Here is an 18,259-nt window from a genome sequence, read left to right as displayed (position 1 = left end):
GTTCTTAAATATAGTTGTCACCATTTACCAGTTATCATCTTGGGCAACATCTACTCTTGCCGTTAAGGTGTCATACACTTTTATTTCAACAATGCGTTACAATCATCTCACGTGACTTGATGGAACCCTCTCACTTTCGTTTACTCGAAGAAGGAGTTTTAGTCATTTTATTTGAAGGGGTAGAAGCGTCGTCCCTTGTACGAGTAGTGGTGGGCATCGTTCGCCGAGTAGTGGTAGATGTTGTTGGTCTAGTTCTATCGGTAGTAGTAGACGTTGTACGATCAGTTCTGCGTGTCGTTGTAGAAGTATTGGTCGTTGTTGTAGGAGTCGTTGCCGTTGTTGTGGGAGTCGTTGTCGTTGTTGTAGGAGTCGTTGTCGTTGTTGTAGGAGTCGTTGTCGTTGTTGTAGGAGTCGTTGTCGTTATAGTAGAAGTCGTTGTCGTTGTTGTAGGAGTCGTTGTCGTTGTTTCAGGAGTCGTTGTCGATGTTGTAGGAGTCGTTGTCGTTGTGGTAGGAGTCGTTGTCGTTGTGGTAGGAGTCGTTGTCGTTGTAGTAGGAGTCGTTGTAGTAGGAGTCGTTTTTGGAAAGCATGTTACCCTATGATAACATAGTTTATTCTTTGCCCTCAATGGATAAGGACAGTAACAATTTTGCATGGGTTTATTTGTCGGATGAAAATATGATTTCACACTATCTGACTGCTTCCCGTTCGTGTTAGCATCATACATCCCCGTACCATCACCATGCCGTGGAAAGAAGGAAGCCCAAATCGAACTATCAGGTTTTGCTCCAGCTGGACCGATATACCCAACGCCATCTTGCATTACTGCTGCAGCTGTTAAATGCCCTGCAGAGGGATTATAGTTTTGCGGATAAACAACTCTAGTATTGGTTTGTGTTGGTCCTGGATATGTCCTTGGCATTTCGGCTGGAGTGCCCTTACCCGATTGAGCAACGCTTGCATAGTGGTCTTCTCCCATTAATGATGCTCTTGTCCGCTGTGATTCAGAAGGATTGTTGCTTGACGGATGATTCAGTGTAGCTTGGGCTCCATTTGATTTTTGCGTTTCGGCTGGAGTGTCCTTACCCGATCGAGAAACGCTTGCATAGTGGTCTTCTCCCATTAATGATGCTCTTGTCCACTCTGGGTCAGAAGGATTGTTGCTTTGCGGATGGTACAATGTAGCCACTGGAGCGAAATTTATTCCCGACATTTCGGCTGGAGTGCCCTTACCCGATCGAGCAACGCTTGCATAGTGGTCTTCTCCCATTAATGATGCTCTTGTCCACTCTGGGTCAGAAGGATTGTTGCTTTGCGGATGGTACAATGTAGCCACTGGAGCGAAATTCATTCCCGACATTTCGGCTGGAGTGCCCTTACCCGATCGAGCAACGCTTGCATAGTGATCTTCTCCCATTAATGATGCTCTTATCCACTGTGATTCAGAAGGATTGTTACTTTGCGGATGGTACAATGTAACCCCTGGAGCGAAATTCATTCCCGACATTTCGGCTGGAGTGCCCTTACCCGATCGAGCAACGCTTGCATAGTGATCTTCTCCCATTAATGATGCTCTTGTCCGCTGTGATTCAGAAGGATTGTTGCTTGACGGATGATTCAGTGTAGCTTGGGCTCCATTTGATTTTTGCGTTTCGGCTGGAGTGTCCTTACCCGATCGAGAAACGCTTGCATAGTGGTCTTCTCCCAATAATGATGCTCTTATCCACTGTGATTCAGAAGGATTGTTGCTTGACGGATGATTCAGTGTAGCTTGGGCTCCATTTGATTTTTGCGTTTCGGCTGGAGTGTCCTTACCCGATCGAGAAACGCTTGCATAGTGGTCTTCTCCCATTAATGATGCTCTTGTCCACTCTGGGTCAGAAGGATTGTTGCTTTGCGGATGGTACAATGTAGCCACTGGAGCGAAATTCATTCCCGACATTTCGGCTGGAGTGCCCTTACCCGATCGAGAAACGCTTGCATAGTGGTCTTCTCCCATTAATGATGCTCTTGTCCGCTGTGATTCAGAAGGATTGTTGCTTGACGGATGATTCAGTGTAGCTTGGGCTCCACTTGATTTTTGCGTTTCGGCTGGAGTGTCCTTACCCGATCGAGAAACGCTTGCATAGTGGTCTTCTCCCAATAATGATGCTCTTATCCACTGTGATTCAGAAGGATTGTTGCTTGACGGATGATTCAGTGTAGCTTGGGCTCCATTTGATTTTTGCGTTTGTGCCGCTTTGGTATTATCTGACCGAGCAACGCTTGCGACACTTGCTGGTTTCGCCTCTGCAACCCCTGGAGCGAAATTTATTCCCGACATTTCGGCTGGAGTGCCCTTACCCGATCGAGAAACGCTTGCATAGTGGTCTTCTCCCAATAATGATGCTCTTATCCACTGTGATTCAGAAGGATTGTTGCTTGACGGATGATTCAGTGTAGCTTGGGCTCCATTTGATTTTTGCGTTTCGGCTGGAGTGTCCTTACCCGATCGAGAAACGCTTGCATAGTGGTCTTCTCCCAATAATGATGCTCTTATCCACTGTGATTCAGAAGGATTGTTGCTTGACGGATGATTCAGTGTAGCTTGGGCTCCATTTGATTTTTGCGTTTCGGCTGGAGTGTCCTTACCCGATCGAGAAACGCTTGCATAGTGGTCTTCTCCCAATAATGATGCTCTTATCCACTGTGATTCAGAAGGATTGTTGCTTGACGGATGATTCAGTGTAGCTTGGGCTCCATTTGATTTTTGCGTTTCAGCTGGAGTGTCCTTACCCGATCGAGAAACGCTTGCATAGTGGTCTTCTCCCAATAATGATGCTCTTATCCACTGTGATTCAGAAGGATTGTTGCTTGACGGATGATTCAGTGTAGCTTGGGCTCCATTTGATTTTTGCGTTTCAGCTGGAGTGTCCTTACCCGATCGAGAAACGCTTGCATAGTGGTCTTCTCCCAATAATGATGCTCTTATCCACTGTGATTCAGAAGGATTGTTGCTTGACGGATGATTCAGTGTAGCTTGGGCTCCATTTGATTTTTGCGTTTGTGCCGCTTTGGTATTATCTGACCGAGCAACGCTTGCGACACTTGCTGGTTTCGCCTCTGTAACCCCTGGAGCGAAATTTATTCCCGACATTTCGGCTGGAGTGCCCTTACCCGATCGAGAAACGCTTGCATAGTGGTCTTCTCCCAATAATGATGCTCTTATCCACTGTGATTCAGAAGGATTGTTGCTTGACGGATGATTCAGTGTAGCTTGGGCTCCATTTGATTTTTGCGTTTCGGCTGGAGTGTCCTTACCCGATCGAGAAACGCTTGCATAGTGGTCTTCTCCCAATAATGATGCTCTTATCCACTGTGATTCAGAAGGATTGTTGCTTGACGGATGATTCAGTGTAGCTTGGGCTCCATTTGATTTTTGCGTTTCAGCTGGAGTGTCCTTACCCGATCGAGAAACGCTTGCATAGTGGTCTTCTCCCAATAATGATGCTCTTATCCACTGTGATTCAGAAGGATTGTTGCTTGACGGATGATTCAGTGTAGCTTGGGCTCCATTTGATTTTTGCGTTTCAGCTGGAGTGTCCTTACCCGATCGAGAAACGCTTGCATAGTGGTCTTCTCCCAATAATGATGCTCTTATCCACTGTGATTCAGAAGGATTGTTGCTTGACGGATGATTCAGTGTAGCTTGGGCTCCATTTGATTTTTGCGTTTGTGCCGCTTTGGTATTATCTGACCGAGCAACGCTTGCGACACTTGCTGGTTTCGCCTCTGTAACCCCTGGAGCGAAATTTATTCCCGACATTTCGGCTGGAGTGTCCTTACCCGATCGAGAAACGCTTGCATAGTGGTCTTCTCCCAATAATGATGCTCTTATCCACTGTGATTCAGAAGGATTGTTGCTTGACGGATGATTCAGTGTAGCTTGGGCTCCATTTGATTTTTGCGTTTGTGCCGCTTTGGTATTATCTGACCGAGCAACGCTTGCGACACTTGCTGGTTTCGCCTCTGCAACCCCTGGAGCGAAATTTATTCCCGACATTTCGGCTGGAGTGCCCTTACCCGATCGAGAAACGCTTGCATAGTGGTCTTCTCCCAATAATGATGCTCTTATCCACTGTGATTCAGAAGGATTGTTGCTTGACGGATGATTCAGTGTAGCTTGGGCTCCATTTGATTTTTGCGTTTCGGCTGGAGTGTCCTTACCCGATCGAGAAACGCTTGCATAGTGGTCTTCTCCCATTAATGATGCTCTTGTCCACTCTAGGTCAGAAGGATTGTTGCTTTGCGGATGGTACAATGTAGCCACTGGAGCGAAATTCATTCCCGACATTTCGGCTGGAGTGCCCTTACCCGATCGAGCAACGCTTGCATAGTGATCTTCTCCCATTAATGATGCTCTTATCCACTGTGATTCAGAAGGATTGTTGCTTGACGGATGATTCAGTGTAGCTTGGGCTCCATTTGATTTTTGCGTTTCGGCTGGAGTGCCCTTACCCGATCGAGCAACGCTTGCATAGTGGTCTTCTCCCAATAATGATGCTCTTGTCCGCTGTGATTCAGAAGGATTGTTGCTTGACGGATGAATCAGTGTAGCTTGGGCTCCATTTGATTTTTGCGTTTCGGCCGCTTTGGTATTATCTGACTGAGCAACGCTTGCGACACTTGCTGGTCTCGCCTCTGTTTTACTATTATCCTGTTGATACACGTGTGCAGCTAATTTATCGTTCAGTACAGCCAGCCTATAGCTTTGTCTTCTTTTTCGAACAACGCTCTGCATCCATTGCTGCCCTCCGTCTTCCGAAGCTTTCCACCCACTTTCAACATTTTCCTTAAAAGTTACTTTGTTTTCCAATGGTGCACTGATTTCTTCACCTCTGTCACAATGGCTGCTTTCGAACGATCCATTAGTCAGGTTAAATGCTAATGGCAAGAGAAGCACACCAACCAGTACACTAACACACTTTCTATTCCTGAACAATTTGAGGTGCACGTACGTCAATGAAGTCATCGCGAGACCACACAATCAGCGGGACGGCAGTGGGTAAAAGGGGAAAACCTTGGAGTGAGCTTGAGACGCACGGTTTTATATAAATTTGGCGACCCCAGCACACTGTTGCTGTATCAATCGCGACGTGTTAATGAAATACGGAAGCACAACTAAAAACAATGTAATGTGGCTTGTACTGTTTACATGATGTCGCGTGTGGTTCTACGATTGATAAACAATAAAATAGAAAATATGTTTTGCCCCTGCTTTCTGCATTCTAGACCCTAGACGTTGTGTTGGTTTTACGGCAGATAACCCGTCAGCCATTTTAAACATTGTTTATTATGTCTGCGGGACTGGGATGTAGTTTCTAGCCTTGACTGTACGTCTGTTTTGCCATATCGTAGGCCAGTTGTTCGTGCTCATTAACGTTTCTACCGGCCTTTTTGATGTGAATGGGATGGTGGTTTTGTAGCGGTTGTCTGTCTGTTGGACTACGCACTTGTGACGTTGTTTGATTTCGTCCATACCGAGCACTACAAGTCAGTTCTTCTGATTCTGATTTGATTGTACTATTCTATCTTTATCTATGCTCTGTTAATGGGGTAGTTCCATAGGCTCGCCTACCCAACACAGAGTGGTAACTTGCCACGGGCTAGTCTTAACCCCTTGGGCAGATGGTGGAGCAAGGCTGAACAGGAGGAGGGGGGGGGGGGGGCCGGTGGATTCAACGGGCAACCGGGCTATCTGAACATCGGGGAAGTAACCAGACGATAAACCGAACCGCCACGAGGCCTTCCAGAGGTACCTGAGGGTTTGAGCGCTGGGCCAGTCACCCTGCCTGAAGTAACTTACCGACTACGGAAAGCAGAAGTAATCAGAAGGGGGCTCGTTTTAAGAATCCCGGCCAAGCTTACCAGGCTTGTAAGAATGACAATGGCCCACATTAAAGTGGATGGAAAACTCTCAAGCCCCTTTTGCTACCACCGAGGGCCTGCGCCAGGGAGATGGGCTTGGCTTGCCTGTCTTCTTTTCAATCAGGCGCTAGAGAGAGCCATCCGTGATTCGGAGGCAGGAACTTCTGTAAGTCATTCCAGATCCTGGCATACGCTGATGACATAAACATCATTGGTTTGAGGCTTTCCCCTGTAGCAGAAGCGGCCCTGCCTACCAACACTGATTTACGCACGGGCGATATACAGGTGACCGCATCTTCAAAGTCGTTCAAAGCTTCTCCTACCTAGGGGTCAAAAGCCAGCACCGACAACAACATTGCGGTTGAGTTACGCACAAGGGTGTTGACGGCTGCCAACCAGTCATACTACCGCTTGAGGAAACTTCTCCACTCTAAATACCTCCCGCGACGGACTGTACATATGGTCCCAGTACTCACATACGCCTCTGAGACATGGACTCTGTCCAAAAACGGACGAAGCCCTCTTAGCCGCGTTCGAGAGGAAGATGCTCAGAAGGACTTTTGGGCCCGTATGTGAGGAAGGACAATGGAGGAGCCGCTACAATGACAAGCTCTAGGAGCTGTACGATGATCTTACCCAGCCCGTAAAGTCCTTTTAGGCCGTCCATACGGACAGAGGAGGCGTGGTATGCCCAAACTAAGATGGAGTGATGGCGTTGTTGCGTCCGCCAGAACGGCGGGGATAACGGATTGGCAGACGACGGCGCTAAACCGTGAGCGGTATCGAGGATAGTTGCAGCAGGCCAAGACCGCAAAGCAGTTGTAGCGCCTGATAAGTAAGTAAGTAGGTAAGGAAGCAACCTGAACCCTCTTCAGCAAGAATGAACTATGCGGGTGCATGGTAAACCTAGTTTTCATTACAAAATCATGTAGATAAGATTGTTCTGGCAAAATAGACAGAAGGACATCGATTGAAGGAACACAAAAGTAAATGAATCGATCAACTTACCTCTTCCATCCGACGGCAATTTCGGCATAGGAGCTTGGAACGAATGTCCCACACAAGCGTATATCGCATTTCCTTCAGTATATTGCTATATTTTCCTTTCCTGCACTCCTCTTCTTGCTTGGATCGCTGCAATACACACTCACACACAACCCTTGCCAGCGAAAACTCTAGTTTGCAACCTGTCTCCGGTACTTCTTCGTAGAATATCGTTTGGAAGCTTCTGCATACGCCTGCTGCTCACGGAGCTGACCAATGTATATATGTACATGCTGTTTCTTGTTCGGCAGCCTAAAAGCAATCTTCCTCGAATTCGAACCGTTCGCTTGCCACGCGTGTGCCACGATCCGCGAAACATCTGTTTTCGAACCTTGCTACCCCTATTCCTAAATCCTTTTCAAGATGTAAAACAAACCAAAAACACTGTTTAACCAGACAAATATAAACAGCACAATGAAGTGTTCGGTTCCCTAGTGTCGCTACAGTGAAGCAGAGAGGATCGATCGTATGTCGTGGTTGAGCACTCAACGTAGTTGTAAAATCAAACATTGGTTTAGTAAGTTGTCTGTATTGAAGAACCTGTGGTGTTCCACCATTCCACCTTGACCTTTGCGGAAACAAAGCCTTCCCTTCGGACAGATTTTACTTCCTAGTTACCGTAGCAGGACTGTCGGACTGGTCTGCGCCTTTTCCCACCACCGCCTCCGACAGACCATTTACGCTGGACGTGACGTACGCACCAACGCCCAACGGCGGCACCGTGTCGGAGCAACTCACCGGATGACGCAGCTCGCTTAGCTGCTGCTTTAGGTGCGTGTTGCATGCGGCGCTTTCGCTGCTGCCAGCGATCGACGTTGGCGGTGAAGCCGTTCCCAGCAGACCAGTGTACAGATCGTCGAACGAGTGTGCCTGGCTGCTCAGCGATGACGAGATACCATCGAACACCGAGGAGGCCGGACTGTCGGCCGTAGCCGGATACAGTACGCTGCCGGCCGTTGAGATCGGTGTCCCATTGTGCTGTAACCGTTGCTGCTGGCCGCACTTGCTGGAAGGTGTCCCGATTGGAGGCTGTTGCGGTCGGTGCAGTTCCTCGCCACCGATACTAACGCCCCCGGGATTGCTTTGCTCTGGCTCGTCCGTAACGCTGGCGGACACTGACTCCCCCGCCGCGCCTGCCGACGCACTGTGCGCGGTTGGTTTGTGGTTCAAGCTCAAGCATGAGCTGGTGCCGGTGCCACCCGCCGCATTAAAGAAATAATTGAGACGGGCCACCGATTCTCGATCCTGCTCGTTGGAATCCGTCCGGTCGGCCCCACCAACGTTCGGTTGCTTCGCTGCGAACATGTTATCTAGGCAAGGGGTGAAAACAGACGTAAACATCGCGGCGAAAAGCGAAAAACAACAAATCGTCGACAGGGGAAAAAAACAAAACAAACGTAAATGTGGCTCATTCAATTGTAACCTACGTTTTTGACCACTATCCACCCCCCCCCCCCCCCCCCCGCTTCGTTACAATGCCTTCCCATCCACAGGAGCGGGCCTGCCCCTTCCGCACACTATTTACCTCCGAATTCGCCCGACAGTTGCTGCTGCAGTGACTGTAGCTGCAGATCTTGCATCTGCTGCTGCAGTTGCCCCAGCTGATACTCGCGCAAAAAGCTTTTCGCGTCTAGCTCTAGCGAAGAGGCCAACATATCGGCCGAGGCGGATGAGCTGCTACCACCGCCCGACACACGGCTGTCCATGAAATCGGTTAACGCGACACCGGAACCGCTGCCCGACCCTACCGAACCGGACCCGGGACTGAGCTCGGACCGGTGCAGCTGACCGTCCTGGGGCTGTTGCTCATGGTTCGCTGCATGGTGCGCCTGTTGCATTAGGTGCTGCAGTGACACCGTGGTCGGCGCCACCGGTGCCCCCATTCCGACGGTTCTTCCACTGCCGGGCGGTGACGGTGCCGGTATGGCCGTGATTTGAATGTCGTGCGTATAGTTTTGTGCCTGCTGCCGACGCATCTTCGACTCGTTGATGCTGTGTATGGTAACCTTTGGGTTGGAGGAGCACAGCATAAAGGATCATTAATCGGACACGGTTCAGGAGATTTCCCGCACACAACCTTACGCTGTGGCCTGTGTGACCCCTACACTTACCTCACTGTTGAGCCGCTGGCCCGGTTGCAAGTTTTGCAGAAAGGCAAGATCATCGTACCGGGTTCGGCTGCCGATCGTACCGGTTGCCAGGCTGCCGAGACTGTTGCCGTTAAAGTACGCGCTCGGTGCTTCATCGTCGCAGCAGTGCGTCGCCAAGCTGCTCGTCACATCAGCACCGCCCAGATACGACAGACCGTGCGATCGTTCCGAACCGATCGCACTCACGGTGGGCGAACCTTTGGGCGTCGCACCATTGCCACCGGCGCTCTGATAGTACCCGGGCGGGCCCAACATACCCGTACCCCCGTACCGGCCGGCCGGACTCGCACCATGCATAAGCTCCTGCCCGGTGAGGTTGTAGTGAGTGAACGACGAATAGTGCGACTCGCCGAGGCCACTGCCGGCATGCGTGGCGCCGGGTGACGCGGAACGTGCGCTGAACATATCCTGACAGGCAGTGCCGTTCATGTGCTGCCAGCTCCTGCCCGACGCTGACGCCATCCCACCGGCAAGGCCACCCTGCAGAGAGTTTTGCTTCTGCTTTTGCGCATTCTTCATCTCGCTACCGATCACGGATTTACACTTGCGCGGCCCCATCATGCTTTCATCCAGCGCCGGTGCCGGATACTGCTGCTGCTGCTGCAGGTACGCTGGCATGCTGCTGCTGGCACTGCCGGGCCCGATTGTCCCGGGGCCGGACGATACGGCCGCAGTGACGTGCGGTACCGCCGAACCCATCGGATGCTGCATGCTGCCGGACGGTGGCATTATGCCATTCTCCACCAGGTAGGCGGCATTGAACGGGCGGAACCCGGTTACCTCCGACGGTGCACCGCCCGATACCGCATGGTGCAGCGCCGGATTGCGTATGGTAAACATGCCGTTATCGTTTTTGAAAATCTTTGCCGGCTGATCGTACCCGAGCGTCATCCGGGCGCCCTGCACGTCCGACATCATCGGTGCACCGGCGCCGGCAGGATGTACCAGCCCTGCGCCGGCTCCCCCCATACCGTGCGCGATAGGGGCGCTGTGAAACATGGGATTGCGCAGCGTTACAATGTTGCTTCCGTCGGCAAGTTGGCCGCCGGACGCTCTCGGTCCACCGTCCACGCCAGCACCGGGCACGGATGCACCAACGGCAGCGGACAGCTGATCGCTTGCGTCCTGCTCTTTGCCCTTGTTTTTGCGCCGTTTGTTGCGCTTCTTACGGTCGGTGCCATTCTGGGTGGGTTCTGGCAGCGTCGCAGCGGCGGCGGGGGATGGCTCCTGGATCCGTAATTTGCCCGTGTTAACCATGATTACCGAATCCTGCCCGGGCAGAGCGATCGGTGCCATCGGATTAACGACAAACATGCCGGCGTTCGCGGGGCTACCCGCACCGAACGAACCGGCCAGCATAGCGGCGGAAGCGGGATCCGCCGGTGGCACGATCGGTGCGGCCGCCGGCACGCTTAGCTTCCGTATCGATTCGCGCTTCAGCCGCAACGCTTCCGCCTGTATCGCGTCGAGCCGTGTGAGCGTGATGCCGGGCGGCAGATCCAACCCTTCGGCCCGAATGCCACGCCTCAGCTGCTCCATCAGACTGTTGCGCGCAGCTCCACTGCCACCGCTCGTCCCACCATTGTCCACCGTGGTTGAGGATGGTTTCGTTGCCTTGCCGGCGACCGGTTCCCGGCCGGTGCTCGGCTTCGTGCCCACCGCCATTTGATTCGCAATCTTTTCCTGCTGCGCCTGTGCCTGCACCTTGGCCTTGGTGGCTTTGGCCGCGTTTTGCAGCAGCTGCGATTGGATCGTGGCCTGGGCCTGTTCGAGCTGGCGGATCATCTGCTTGCGCTGCCGGTTCGACAGACCGGGACTGTCGAGCAGGGCGCTAATTTTCTCCACCATCGCTTGGGCCGGCGTTTGTTTCTTTGGTCGGGGTTCCGAAGCAGCATCTTGAGCGGCCGGCTTTCCACCACCCTCTGCATCCTCGCGCTGCCTTTGCTGCTTACCGGACGCCGGCGGCTCTTGCTTGGCGGATGCCTTCTTTTGGGAAGCTTTCCGCTCCTTTTGTGCCGTTGGTTGGGCGTGCGCTTTTGCTTTGCCCTGCTCGGCTTCTGCGCGGATTTCCGGAGTGGATTCTTTCGATTTCGGTTTGCTTTGCTCCTGCTGTAACACAGTCACCGCCGAATGTAACTGCTTTTCCCCGGCCGGAAGCTCTTCCCCCTCTGCCTCCTCTTCCTCCTCGATCTCGGACTCGGAATCATCCATATTGAGCAACCGGAACGCGTTGTTATCAAACTCCGGGTCGATAAACGTTTTGGGCGCCTTCTTACGCACGACGGGTTTGCTGGTGGTTTCCACCGTCGCTGATGCAACAGTATCCACCGAGCTGGTAGCGGGCTGCTGCGATTGAACCTTACCTTTGTCTTTACCGGTTGCTTTCTCTTTCACACCACCACCACCAGTCTGGTCGTCGTGCTCGTTGACCTTGCCCTTCCTGCGTGCGTCTTGCAATGGCTGCTGCGATTGATGCTGCTGCTTCGTACCGGACGCATTGCCGCCGCTACTGCTGGACACGATGGAATCTTTGCTCTGCTTCCGATTCAACACCTTTGGCTGCGCCGCTGCCGACTGCCTTTGCTTCCGTCCGTGCTTCGACGACGACGGTTTGGTTTGGTGCTCTTCGTCGCTATCGAGCAGGTTCAGGCGTGCCACTATTTCATCGATCTCCTCTATCATTTTGTCCTTCTTGGTGGTGCCCTTCTTCGGTTTGCCATTGCTGGCCACCGTTCCGTTGCTGGTGGCAGCCGGCTTTGCTGCGGGCTCCGGCTTTTTCGGTGGCTGTTGATTGCTCAGCGGTGCCGGCGGTGGTGGTGGTGCCGTACCGATACTGCACTTTACCGGCCCACCCACGGCTTTCCCCGATGGCACCTTTTCCTGCCTTTTCGTTTGCAGTTCGTGCAAATCTTTCTTCATCTTCTGGGCGATCGAAATCAGTTCCGGATCACCGTTCGGATCGGCCTGCAGATTGACGATCATTTGCGTCAGTATGATATCGTGCATCGATATGTACGGTTGCTGGTTGGGTTGAGGATCTACCCCGTCCTGCGCTGCCGCCGTTGCGCCCTTCTTCTTCGCCGATGATCGTTTGCCCGGCCGTTCACCTTCCGGCAGGTGATGATGCATCCCGTCCAACGGTTGCTGGTACAGCTGCTCAACGTACTCCTCGATGAGACTTTTCTCCTTCCAGCTAAAATCGGCCAGTGGCTTTGCCGTTTGCGGTTTCGCTTTATCGAACCCGGTCGACACATCCTTGCCTGGTGGCCAAACTTGTTGCCGCCCAGCCGGCGTGAGTTGGTGCTGGTTGATTAGCTCAGCACCTGCCGGGGCCGGTGCTCCGTTGTTGACGGGCACCATCTGCCCATTGATGAACGTGTACAGTACCTGATCTTGGTCGGGCGAATCACCCTTTGCCGTGACCGTTATCTGTGGCTGTGGATGGGGCAGGAAGGTACGCTTTATTGTAACCAGCTGCTGTGCTGCAGATTCACCGTTGTTGCCACCGGTCTGCTGCTGCTGCTGCTTAAACTGCTGCAGATGTTCCTGCAGCAGTTGGTCCTGCGGTTGCTGACATTCGTCCAGCTGCTGCTGTTGGCGCTTTTGCTTGAACAGGCTTAACGTTTCCTGCAGCTTGGCGAACGTGGTGGCACGCACGCTGTTGGACGGTTTACCGCCCGGCGGCGGTGGCAGCATCGCACCGGCCGGCCCCCCCGCCCCTTTCCGACCGGCGTTCTCCTCGATCCCGGCGGCGGACGGTGCGGCGGTGCCGAACGCTTCCAGCTTGAATGGGTATTCCGGTATTTCGCTTCGTATACTGGTGACGAGCCCGTTGATGGCCGCGTGCAGTTCATTCTTCTGCTGCCGGTAGGCTTGCAGCTTGAGCGGCAGCTCTTTGCGCTCCTTCTTGCTCAGTGTCGACTGCTGCTGCTGCTGCAGCAGCTGGAGGGCTTGCTGCTCTTGCTTCTGACAGTCGTAAAATCGCTGCCGCAACACCTCCAGCTCGGCGATCGCTTTCAGACTTTCGTTCAGCTTCGTCGCTTTCTTCGCTGCCGCTGCGTCCGCATCTTTTGCTGCTGCTGCTGTCGTGGCTGCTTTCTTGGCTGCCGGCTGCTTCTCGTGGCGGTCCCCCTTTTCCGTGCGATTCGACTTGCCCGCCGACTTCGACGTGTTGCTGCTGGCCCCTTTGATTGTATCGTCTCCTTCGATGAAGCGCAATATATCGTCGATCGATTTAAAGTACGGTTCGGTGCCTTTCCCTGTCCCGCTTCGATCCGCCGTTGTGGCAGCTTTGGACGCTTTATGCTTCGCTCCCCTTTCGGGAGCCGTTTTAATGCTGCTCACGCTGTGGGCCGTTGTTTGCGGCGCGGGGTAGCTAGGTGGCACGTTGCTAGGCTTTCCGGTCGGTGCCGGTGGTGTAGCGACGGCACTGCTGCTTGCGCCCGACTTTGTCGGCATCGCTTTCGCGTTGGTAGAGGCCGCCTTTTGCTGCTGCTTCTGTCGCTCCTCGTTGAACAATTTGTCGTTCATCATTTGCTGTTTCTGTAACTTTTTGCGCAACTTTTCGCGCGTTTCGTTCGTCCTTTGATTGTGGTTACATTCCTAAAAAAGAGCGAGATGGAAAGGAGAAGGAAAGATGAATGTGGTTTGTCCGCGCGACGGCCGTCAGCTTGAAACTAACTAAACATACACTCTGCCCGAACAGCGTACAGTAGTAGCAAACGCACGATCCTTCCGCTTTATCACCACCGGCGGCACTGGGTGGCGGTGCCGTCCCTCGGTGGCACGCTTTCTTGTGATCCTCCTTGGCGTGGGGCGCGGCCGACGCGGCGTTGGTAGTGGTGGACGCTTGCGTTGTTGCTGCACCGGTCGCAGCAGCAGCAGCTCTCGGTTTTGCGACCGTCCCCGCGCCCTTCGGAGCCGGTGCTATGTGTTTAGGCAAAATACCGCACGGGCACAGCTTGCTGTTGCCGGTGCCGGTGTGCGTTTGGGTCGTCGGTGTGGCTGGACGTTGTGCCGCGGGCAGGGCCTTCGATTTTTTGGGGGAGCCTGCGTTTGCACAGCCGGTTGCTGCTTCCTGCTTGGCGGCAGGTTTTGGGGCTGCCGGTGCCGGCAACTTACTTGCGGCAAGCTGTGCGAATGCCGATAGTTTCGCGGGCGTTTGGAGCTCCGGATGCTTCGGCGGTGCACAGTCGGCCGGAGCAGCTGACGCACACTTGGCGCCACCACTGTCCTCGTTCAGTGACGCTTTCGACGGAGAAATGGCAGTTACTGTTGCTGGCAGACCGACAGCTGCGTTCGTGGTAGTGACACTTGCTTCCCGGCAGGCCGACGATATCACATTCGCTTCCTTCGCCTTATCAACCGGTCCTTCCGCGTCGGTCGCGTCGGTTGCCTCCGTTGGCGGGGTTATTGCTTTCGTTTCTTCGCCCCCTACCGATACATTCAAATCAACTTTAGAGGGAGGAACGTCGGTCGCGGTGCATGTTTCATCACAGTTCACTAGCTTGCACGGGTGGTTCATACCGCCACCCTTTTCTAGCAGCCTGTTCCGTTCCTTTAGCAGCGCTTTCAGCTCCATCTCCAGCATGCTGTAAAGAGAAGTAAGTTACAAATGGTTTTTTATCGCCCATTTTCAAATGATCCACAACGTCCAACGATCCACATACTTTGTGCGCTGAGTCCACGAGTCTCTCGCCAGTGGGTCGTACTGTTTCGAGAGTGATTCTGATTTGGACAGAAACTCGGTCACGCAGCTGTTGCACGTACAGGTACAGCCTCGGGTCTCCTCGGTCCCGCTTCCATTGGGCAGCGGGGCGGTCGCGCCCACCATCGGTTCGATAAACGTTGAGGCAGCGGCGGCTGCCGCGGCCGCCGCCGCTGCAGCAGCAGCGGCAGCCACCGACGCAGCCGACGCAGTAGAAAACGAACAGGACGAGGAAGCGGATGACGAGGATGACGATGAGGACGAGTGCGAGCTGGACAGACACGAGGAGGACGACGAAGACGAGGAGGAGGAGGAGGAGGATGAGCCGGACGAGGCGGCAGTGCACGGCGCAAGCAATGCACTGTTCGATTCCAGCTTTTGCATCAAACTGTCGCCCATCCGGTTCGGCGATACGGACCGCTCCCGGTACCGGTCGTAGCAATCCAGATCGAACACGATATCGTCCTCCCTGACGTGGAAAAACTTGGTAAAATACTGATAGAATACATTCCGCGGTGGGGGCTGCGTGTCGAGCATGAACCATTCCGCCAGATCGGAAGCGCGCGTCTTCGGCAGATTGAGGGTGGAGTTTTGCAGCGACCAAAACATGTCGACAAACCGCAGCGGATGCATCTGATCGTCCAGCTCCTCATGCCAGCGCTTGCTCACGTTATCGCACAGCTTGCGCAGCGAGTTGCGCGCCTTCGTGTTCCAGTTGCCCTTCATGATGCGGCGCGGCTCTTCGCTGACCGGTTGGTACGAATGGATCAGCAGCCGGGACAGATGGATGGGATAGTTCATGGCGATAATGTTGATCGCCACGCGGCAAGCGATCGACGCACACGGGGACGCCTGAAACGTGCAGAACCGCGACGTTTCCGGCGTGCTCCATCGGTACGGTTGCCGGTCGGGCAGGTGCTTAAAAATGGCCCACGCAATGTGGTACAGCTCGTCGTCTTCGCGCAACGATTCGATTAGCGGAAGATAGTCGGCCGCATCCTGCGCAGCAACAACGCCCGTCGTGCCGTGCTTCACGGAATCGTCTTCGGATTTCAGCGCTACGCGTGCTCCGTCGTGGGGTGATGCTGCTTTCGCACATCCGTTCGGCATGCCGGCGGCCGCTTCACCGCCGGCCAGTAGCAACGAGGAGGACAACAGCTGACGAACGTTTGGGGTTGCAGTGTCCTCCTCCTCGTTGCAGCCCGGTATCGGTTTGCCCTGGCTTTCGAGCAACATTTCGATCATGTTCGCACACGTACACATGCCGTACCGCTCGTTAATTTCCTTCTTCGGCCGGAAGGTAAATATTCCACCGCCGATAATGCAGGACAGACAGGCACACACGCTGCAAAGAAGGAAAGACAACACAGTTACCAAGGATGGTCTCCCGTCGAACGGTAACCCGGCAGCGTGCTTACATGTTGTGCGTGTTGAGCGGACGATCGCACCCGGGACACTTGACGATGTCGGCCACGTTCGACAGCCGCGAGCTGACGCCCGGTATCCACTTCGTTTTCAGACAGTGCACCACGTACTCCCATACCAGCTTCCTGTTCTTCAGCTCCAGCCATTCCGCGACCGGTCGCTCAGGCTTTTCGAACAGTTCCGGTGCGGTCGGTGTGTAGCGCGCACCGCGGATCGATTGCATTAGCGCGTGCAGCGTCTTGATGCGCTTGCGCCGCTCGCAATCCTCCGGTGACCGGTGGTACTCGTACAGCAGCGGCCACACATCGGCCCACGAGAGCGAAATGTCCGTCATTTCCTTGTCAAACTTCAAGAACCGTCCCACCAGCTCCTGATACTCGCGCTCGGGCAGGGACCCGCGCAGCCGGAGCATACACTCGGGCAGTATGCTCTGCACCTCGTAGTAGAAGTAACGCTGGAAAATGCGTTGATTGATCAACCCCCACGTAAGCCCGAACTTGCCCAGATGGCACTGTTCCAGCACGTTCAGCAGCGGGGTAACGGTGCGGGCGGATTGCCGCAGCTTCCGGTACCCGTTCACAATGTACTTCAACACTTCGGGCGCATTAAACTGGCGGCTACCGTCTTCGGGATTCTCGGTAAACAGGTCCTCAAACCCGACGCAGTACACCTGCACGATCGAGCGCAGCTGGAAGCAGAGCAGCTCAAACAGCTGGTGCGGATCGCGTGTGCTCAGCACGTTCGTCAGCATCACGAAGGCCATCTCGTTCGAGAGCGGCAGGTTGGAGGCGAGCGAAATCTGGATCATGTTGTTGCTGCTAAAGCGCAAATCCGTCAACCACTTCAGGGACGATTTGCTCATCAGCTCCATGTACTGATTGTACAGCGCGTTGTCCTCGGATCTAGAGGGGTGGGGGGGAGAGAGAGAGAGAGAAAAGAGGGCAGTTCAGTAAGGCGAACGGGACATCGATCACACCCCAAGCTCGGACGGTGTCACTTACTCCGGTATCAGATCGTAGTACTGCTTCATCAGTAGCTGCAAGCGGTCCCACAGCGAGTTGTACTGGCAGTCCTCGGCGTACAGTTGCATCACCACTTCCCGCGACACGAAACACATTCGGCAGTGGCAGTTGAGCGGAAACGAATGTTCGCTGTGCTTTTGCTGCTGGTGCTGCTGCTGATGATGATCCGCTTGGCATTCGGATCGAACGGTCGTGTCGGGTTGATTTTCGTTTTCACCATTTTCATCCACATCCACCACGGTCGTCTGTGCCAGTAGGTCCACGTACTCCTTCCAGCTGCGGCCATAGTGACAATCTCCCATACAGGTTTCCTTCGACGCCGGAACGCTGTGCACGGCAAGGGACGAAACTTCGGGACCGTCCTCGTTGGGTATAGCGACCGCAGCGGTCACCACCGTACTGCCACTGCTAACACCACCACTTCCACCGCCACCGGTTTCCTGCAGCAAAATGGACATTTTGCACACACACTCTCCCCCCCTCTTGTTCGCTTGCCGCGTCTTATGCGTCTTATTATTGTTTTCTTCCGGTTTGCCACACTGTGCCACAGAAACCGTGTCTGGTGCCCGGTGTTGTTTCGATGCCCAACCAACCAACTGGCAGCTACCGTCTAGCAAACACACACACACACACACGCACTCGTACGCACAAACACACAGTTTTCACATCGGAAAAAGGTGCGCACCTACAACTTCACGTCGCGTTATGGCCACAACGGGGATACGGATAAATGCCGCGCACCGCTTTCCAGTTCGGAATAGGCGCTGCCCCACAAATTCAATCCTGCCGGAAGCCGGCAAGCCAGAGCTAGGGGAAAAACACAATCGTTTTTCTATAATAACACCGCTTGGTTGAGTGTGACAATAGTGCCGTAGTTAAAGTTAGCTGATCCGAATTCACCAGCAAACAACGTGTATTCACAAGCAGGGTTGTTATGCGGGGCCAGGTAACGAACGATAGCCCGGTTTTGACAGTTTGCCCCTTTTGACAGATGCTGGCACTGT

General features: G+C 53.8%; 2 protein-coding genes across 9 annotated transcripts; both read right to left on the bottom strand.

Annotated features, from left to right (window-relative positions):
* Nucleotides 1-31: 31 nt before the first annotated feature.
* On the bottom strand, nt 32-4,703 carry LOC118502822 (serine-rich adhesin for platelets-like). 7 transcript variants are annotated; one of them, XM_036035498.1, is made up of 3 exons: nt 3,806-4,703; nt 2,604-3,712; nt 32-2,222 (listed from the first exon to the last, which is right to left on the bottom strand). In XM_036035498.1, the coding sequence occupies exons 1-3, from the start codon at nt 4,388-4,390 to the stop codon at nt 131-133; spliced, it is 3,786 nt and encodes a 1,261-aa protein (XP_035891391.1). In that variant the 5' UTR covers nt 4,391-4,703; the 3' UTR covers nt 32-130. The 7 variants fall into 7 exon arrangements, with proteins under 7 accessions (XP_035891391.1, XP_035891386.1, XP_035891387.1 ...); XM_036035493.1 differs by having other exon boundaries at nt 32-846; nt 943-3,712; nt 3,806-4,702; XM_036035494.1 differs by having other exon boundaries at nt 32-2,891; nt 3,036-3,712; nt 3,806-4,702.
* A 2,277-nt stretch (nt 4,704-6,980) lies between these two features.
* On the bottom strand, nt 6,981-18,220 carry LOC118502820. Of its 2 annotated transcripts, none has more exons than XM_036035485.1 (7): nt 17,235-18,220; nt 16,227-17,135; nt 14,771-16,153; nt 13,783-14,692; nt 9,063-13,703; nt 8,477-8,957; nt 6,981-8,261 (listed from the first exon to the last, which is right to left on the bottom strand). In XM_036035485.1, the coding sequence occupies exons 1-7, from the start codon at nt 17,711-17,713 to the stop codon at nt 7,555-7,557; spliced, it is 9,510 nt and encodes a 3,169-aa protein (XP_035891378.1). In that variant the 5' UTR covers nt 17,714-18,220; the 3' UTR covers nt 6,981-7,554. The 2 variants fall into 2 exon arrangements, with proteins under 2 accessions (XP_035891378.1, XP_035891379.1); XM_036035486.1 differs by having other exon boundaries at nt 13,792-14,692; nt 17,235-18,219.
* Between the last annotated feature and the right edge of the window lie 39 nt (nt 18,221-18,259).

Source organism: Anopheles stephensi, chromosome 2 (genome assembly GCF_013141755.1).
Source record: "Anopheles stephensi strain Indian chromosome 2, UCI_ANSTEP_V1.0, whole genome shotgun sequence".
NCBI lineage: Eukaryota > Metazoa > Arthropoda > Insecta > Diptera > Culicidae > Anopheles > Anopheles stephensi.
Note: the sequence above shows the minus strand (reverse complement) of the source record. Positions and strands in the feature narration are given on the sequence as shown.

What these genes read in the sequence shown, in the direction of transcription:
- LOC118502822 (XM_036035491.1), bottom strand. Translation starts at nt 4,390, where the DNA reads ATGGGAGAAGATCACTATGCAAGCGTTGCTCGATCGGGTAAGGGCACT. An exon ending in GTAAGGACACTCCAGCCGAA is followed by an intron (nt 3,713 to 3,805) that starts ATGTCGGGAATA and finishes AAAGCGGCACAA; the next exon opens with ACGCAAAAATCAAATGGAGC.
- LOC118502820 (XM_036035485.1), bottom strand. Translation starts at nt 17,713, where the DNA reads ATGTCCATTTTGCTGCAGGAAACCGGTGGCGGTGGAAGTGGTGGTGTT. An exon ending in CCGCTCAACACGCACAACAT is followed by an intron (nt 16,154 to 16,226) that starts GTAAGCACGCTG and finishes CCTTCTTTGCAG; the next exon opens with CGTGTGTGCCTGTCTGTCCT. An exon ending in TCGGGCAGAGTGTATGTTTA is followed by an intron (nt 13,704 to 13,782) that starts GTTAGTTTCAAG and finishes GCTCTTTTTTAG; the next exon opens with GAATGTAACCACAATCAAAG.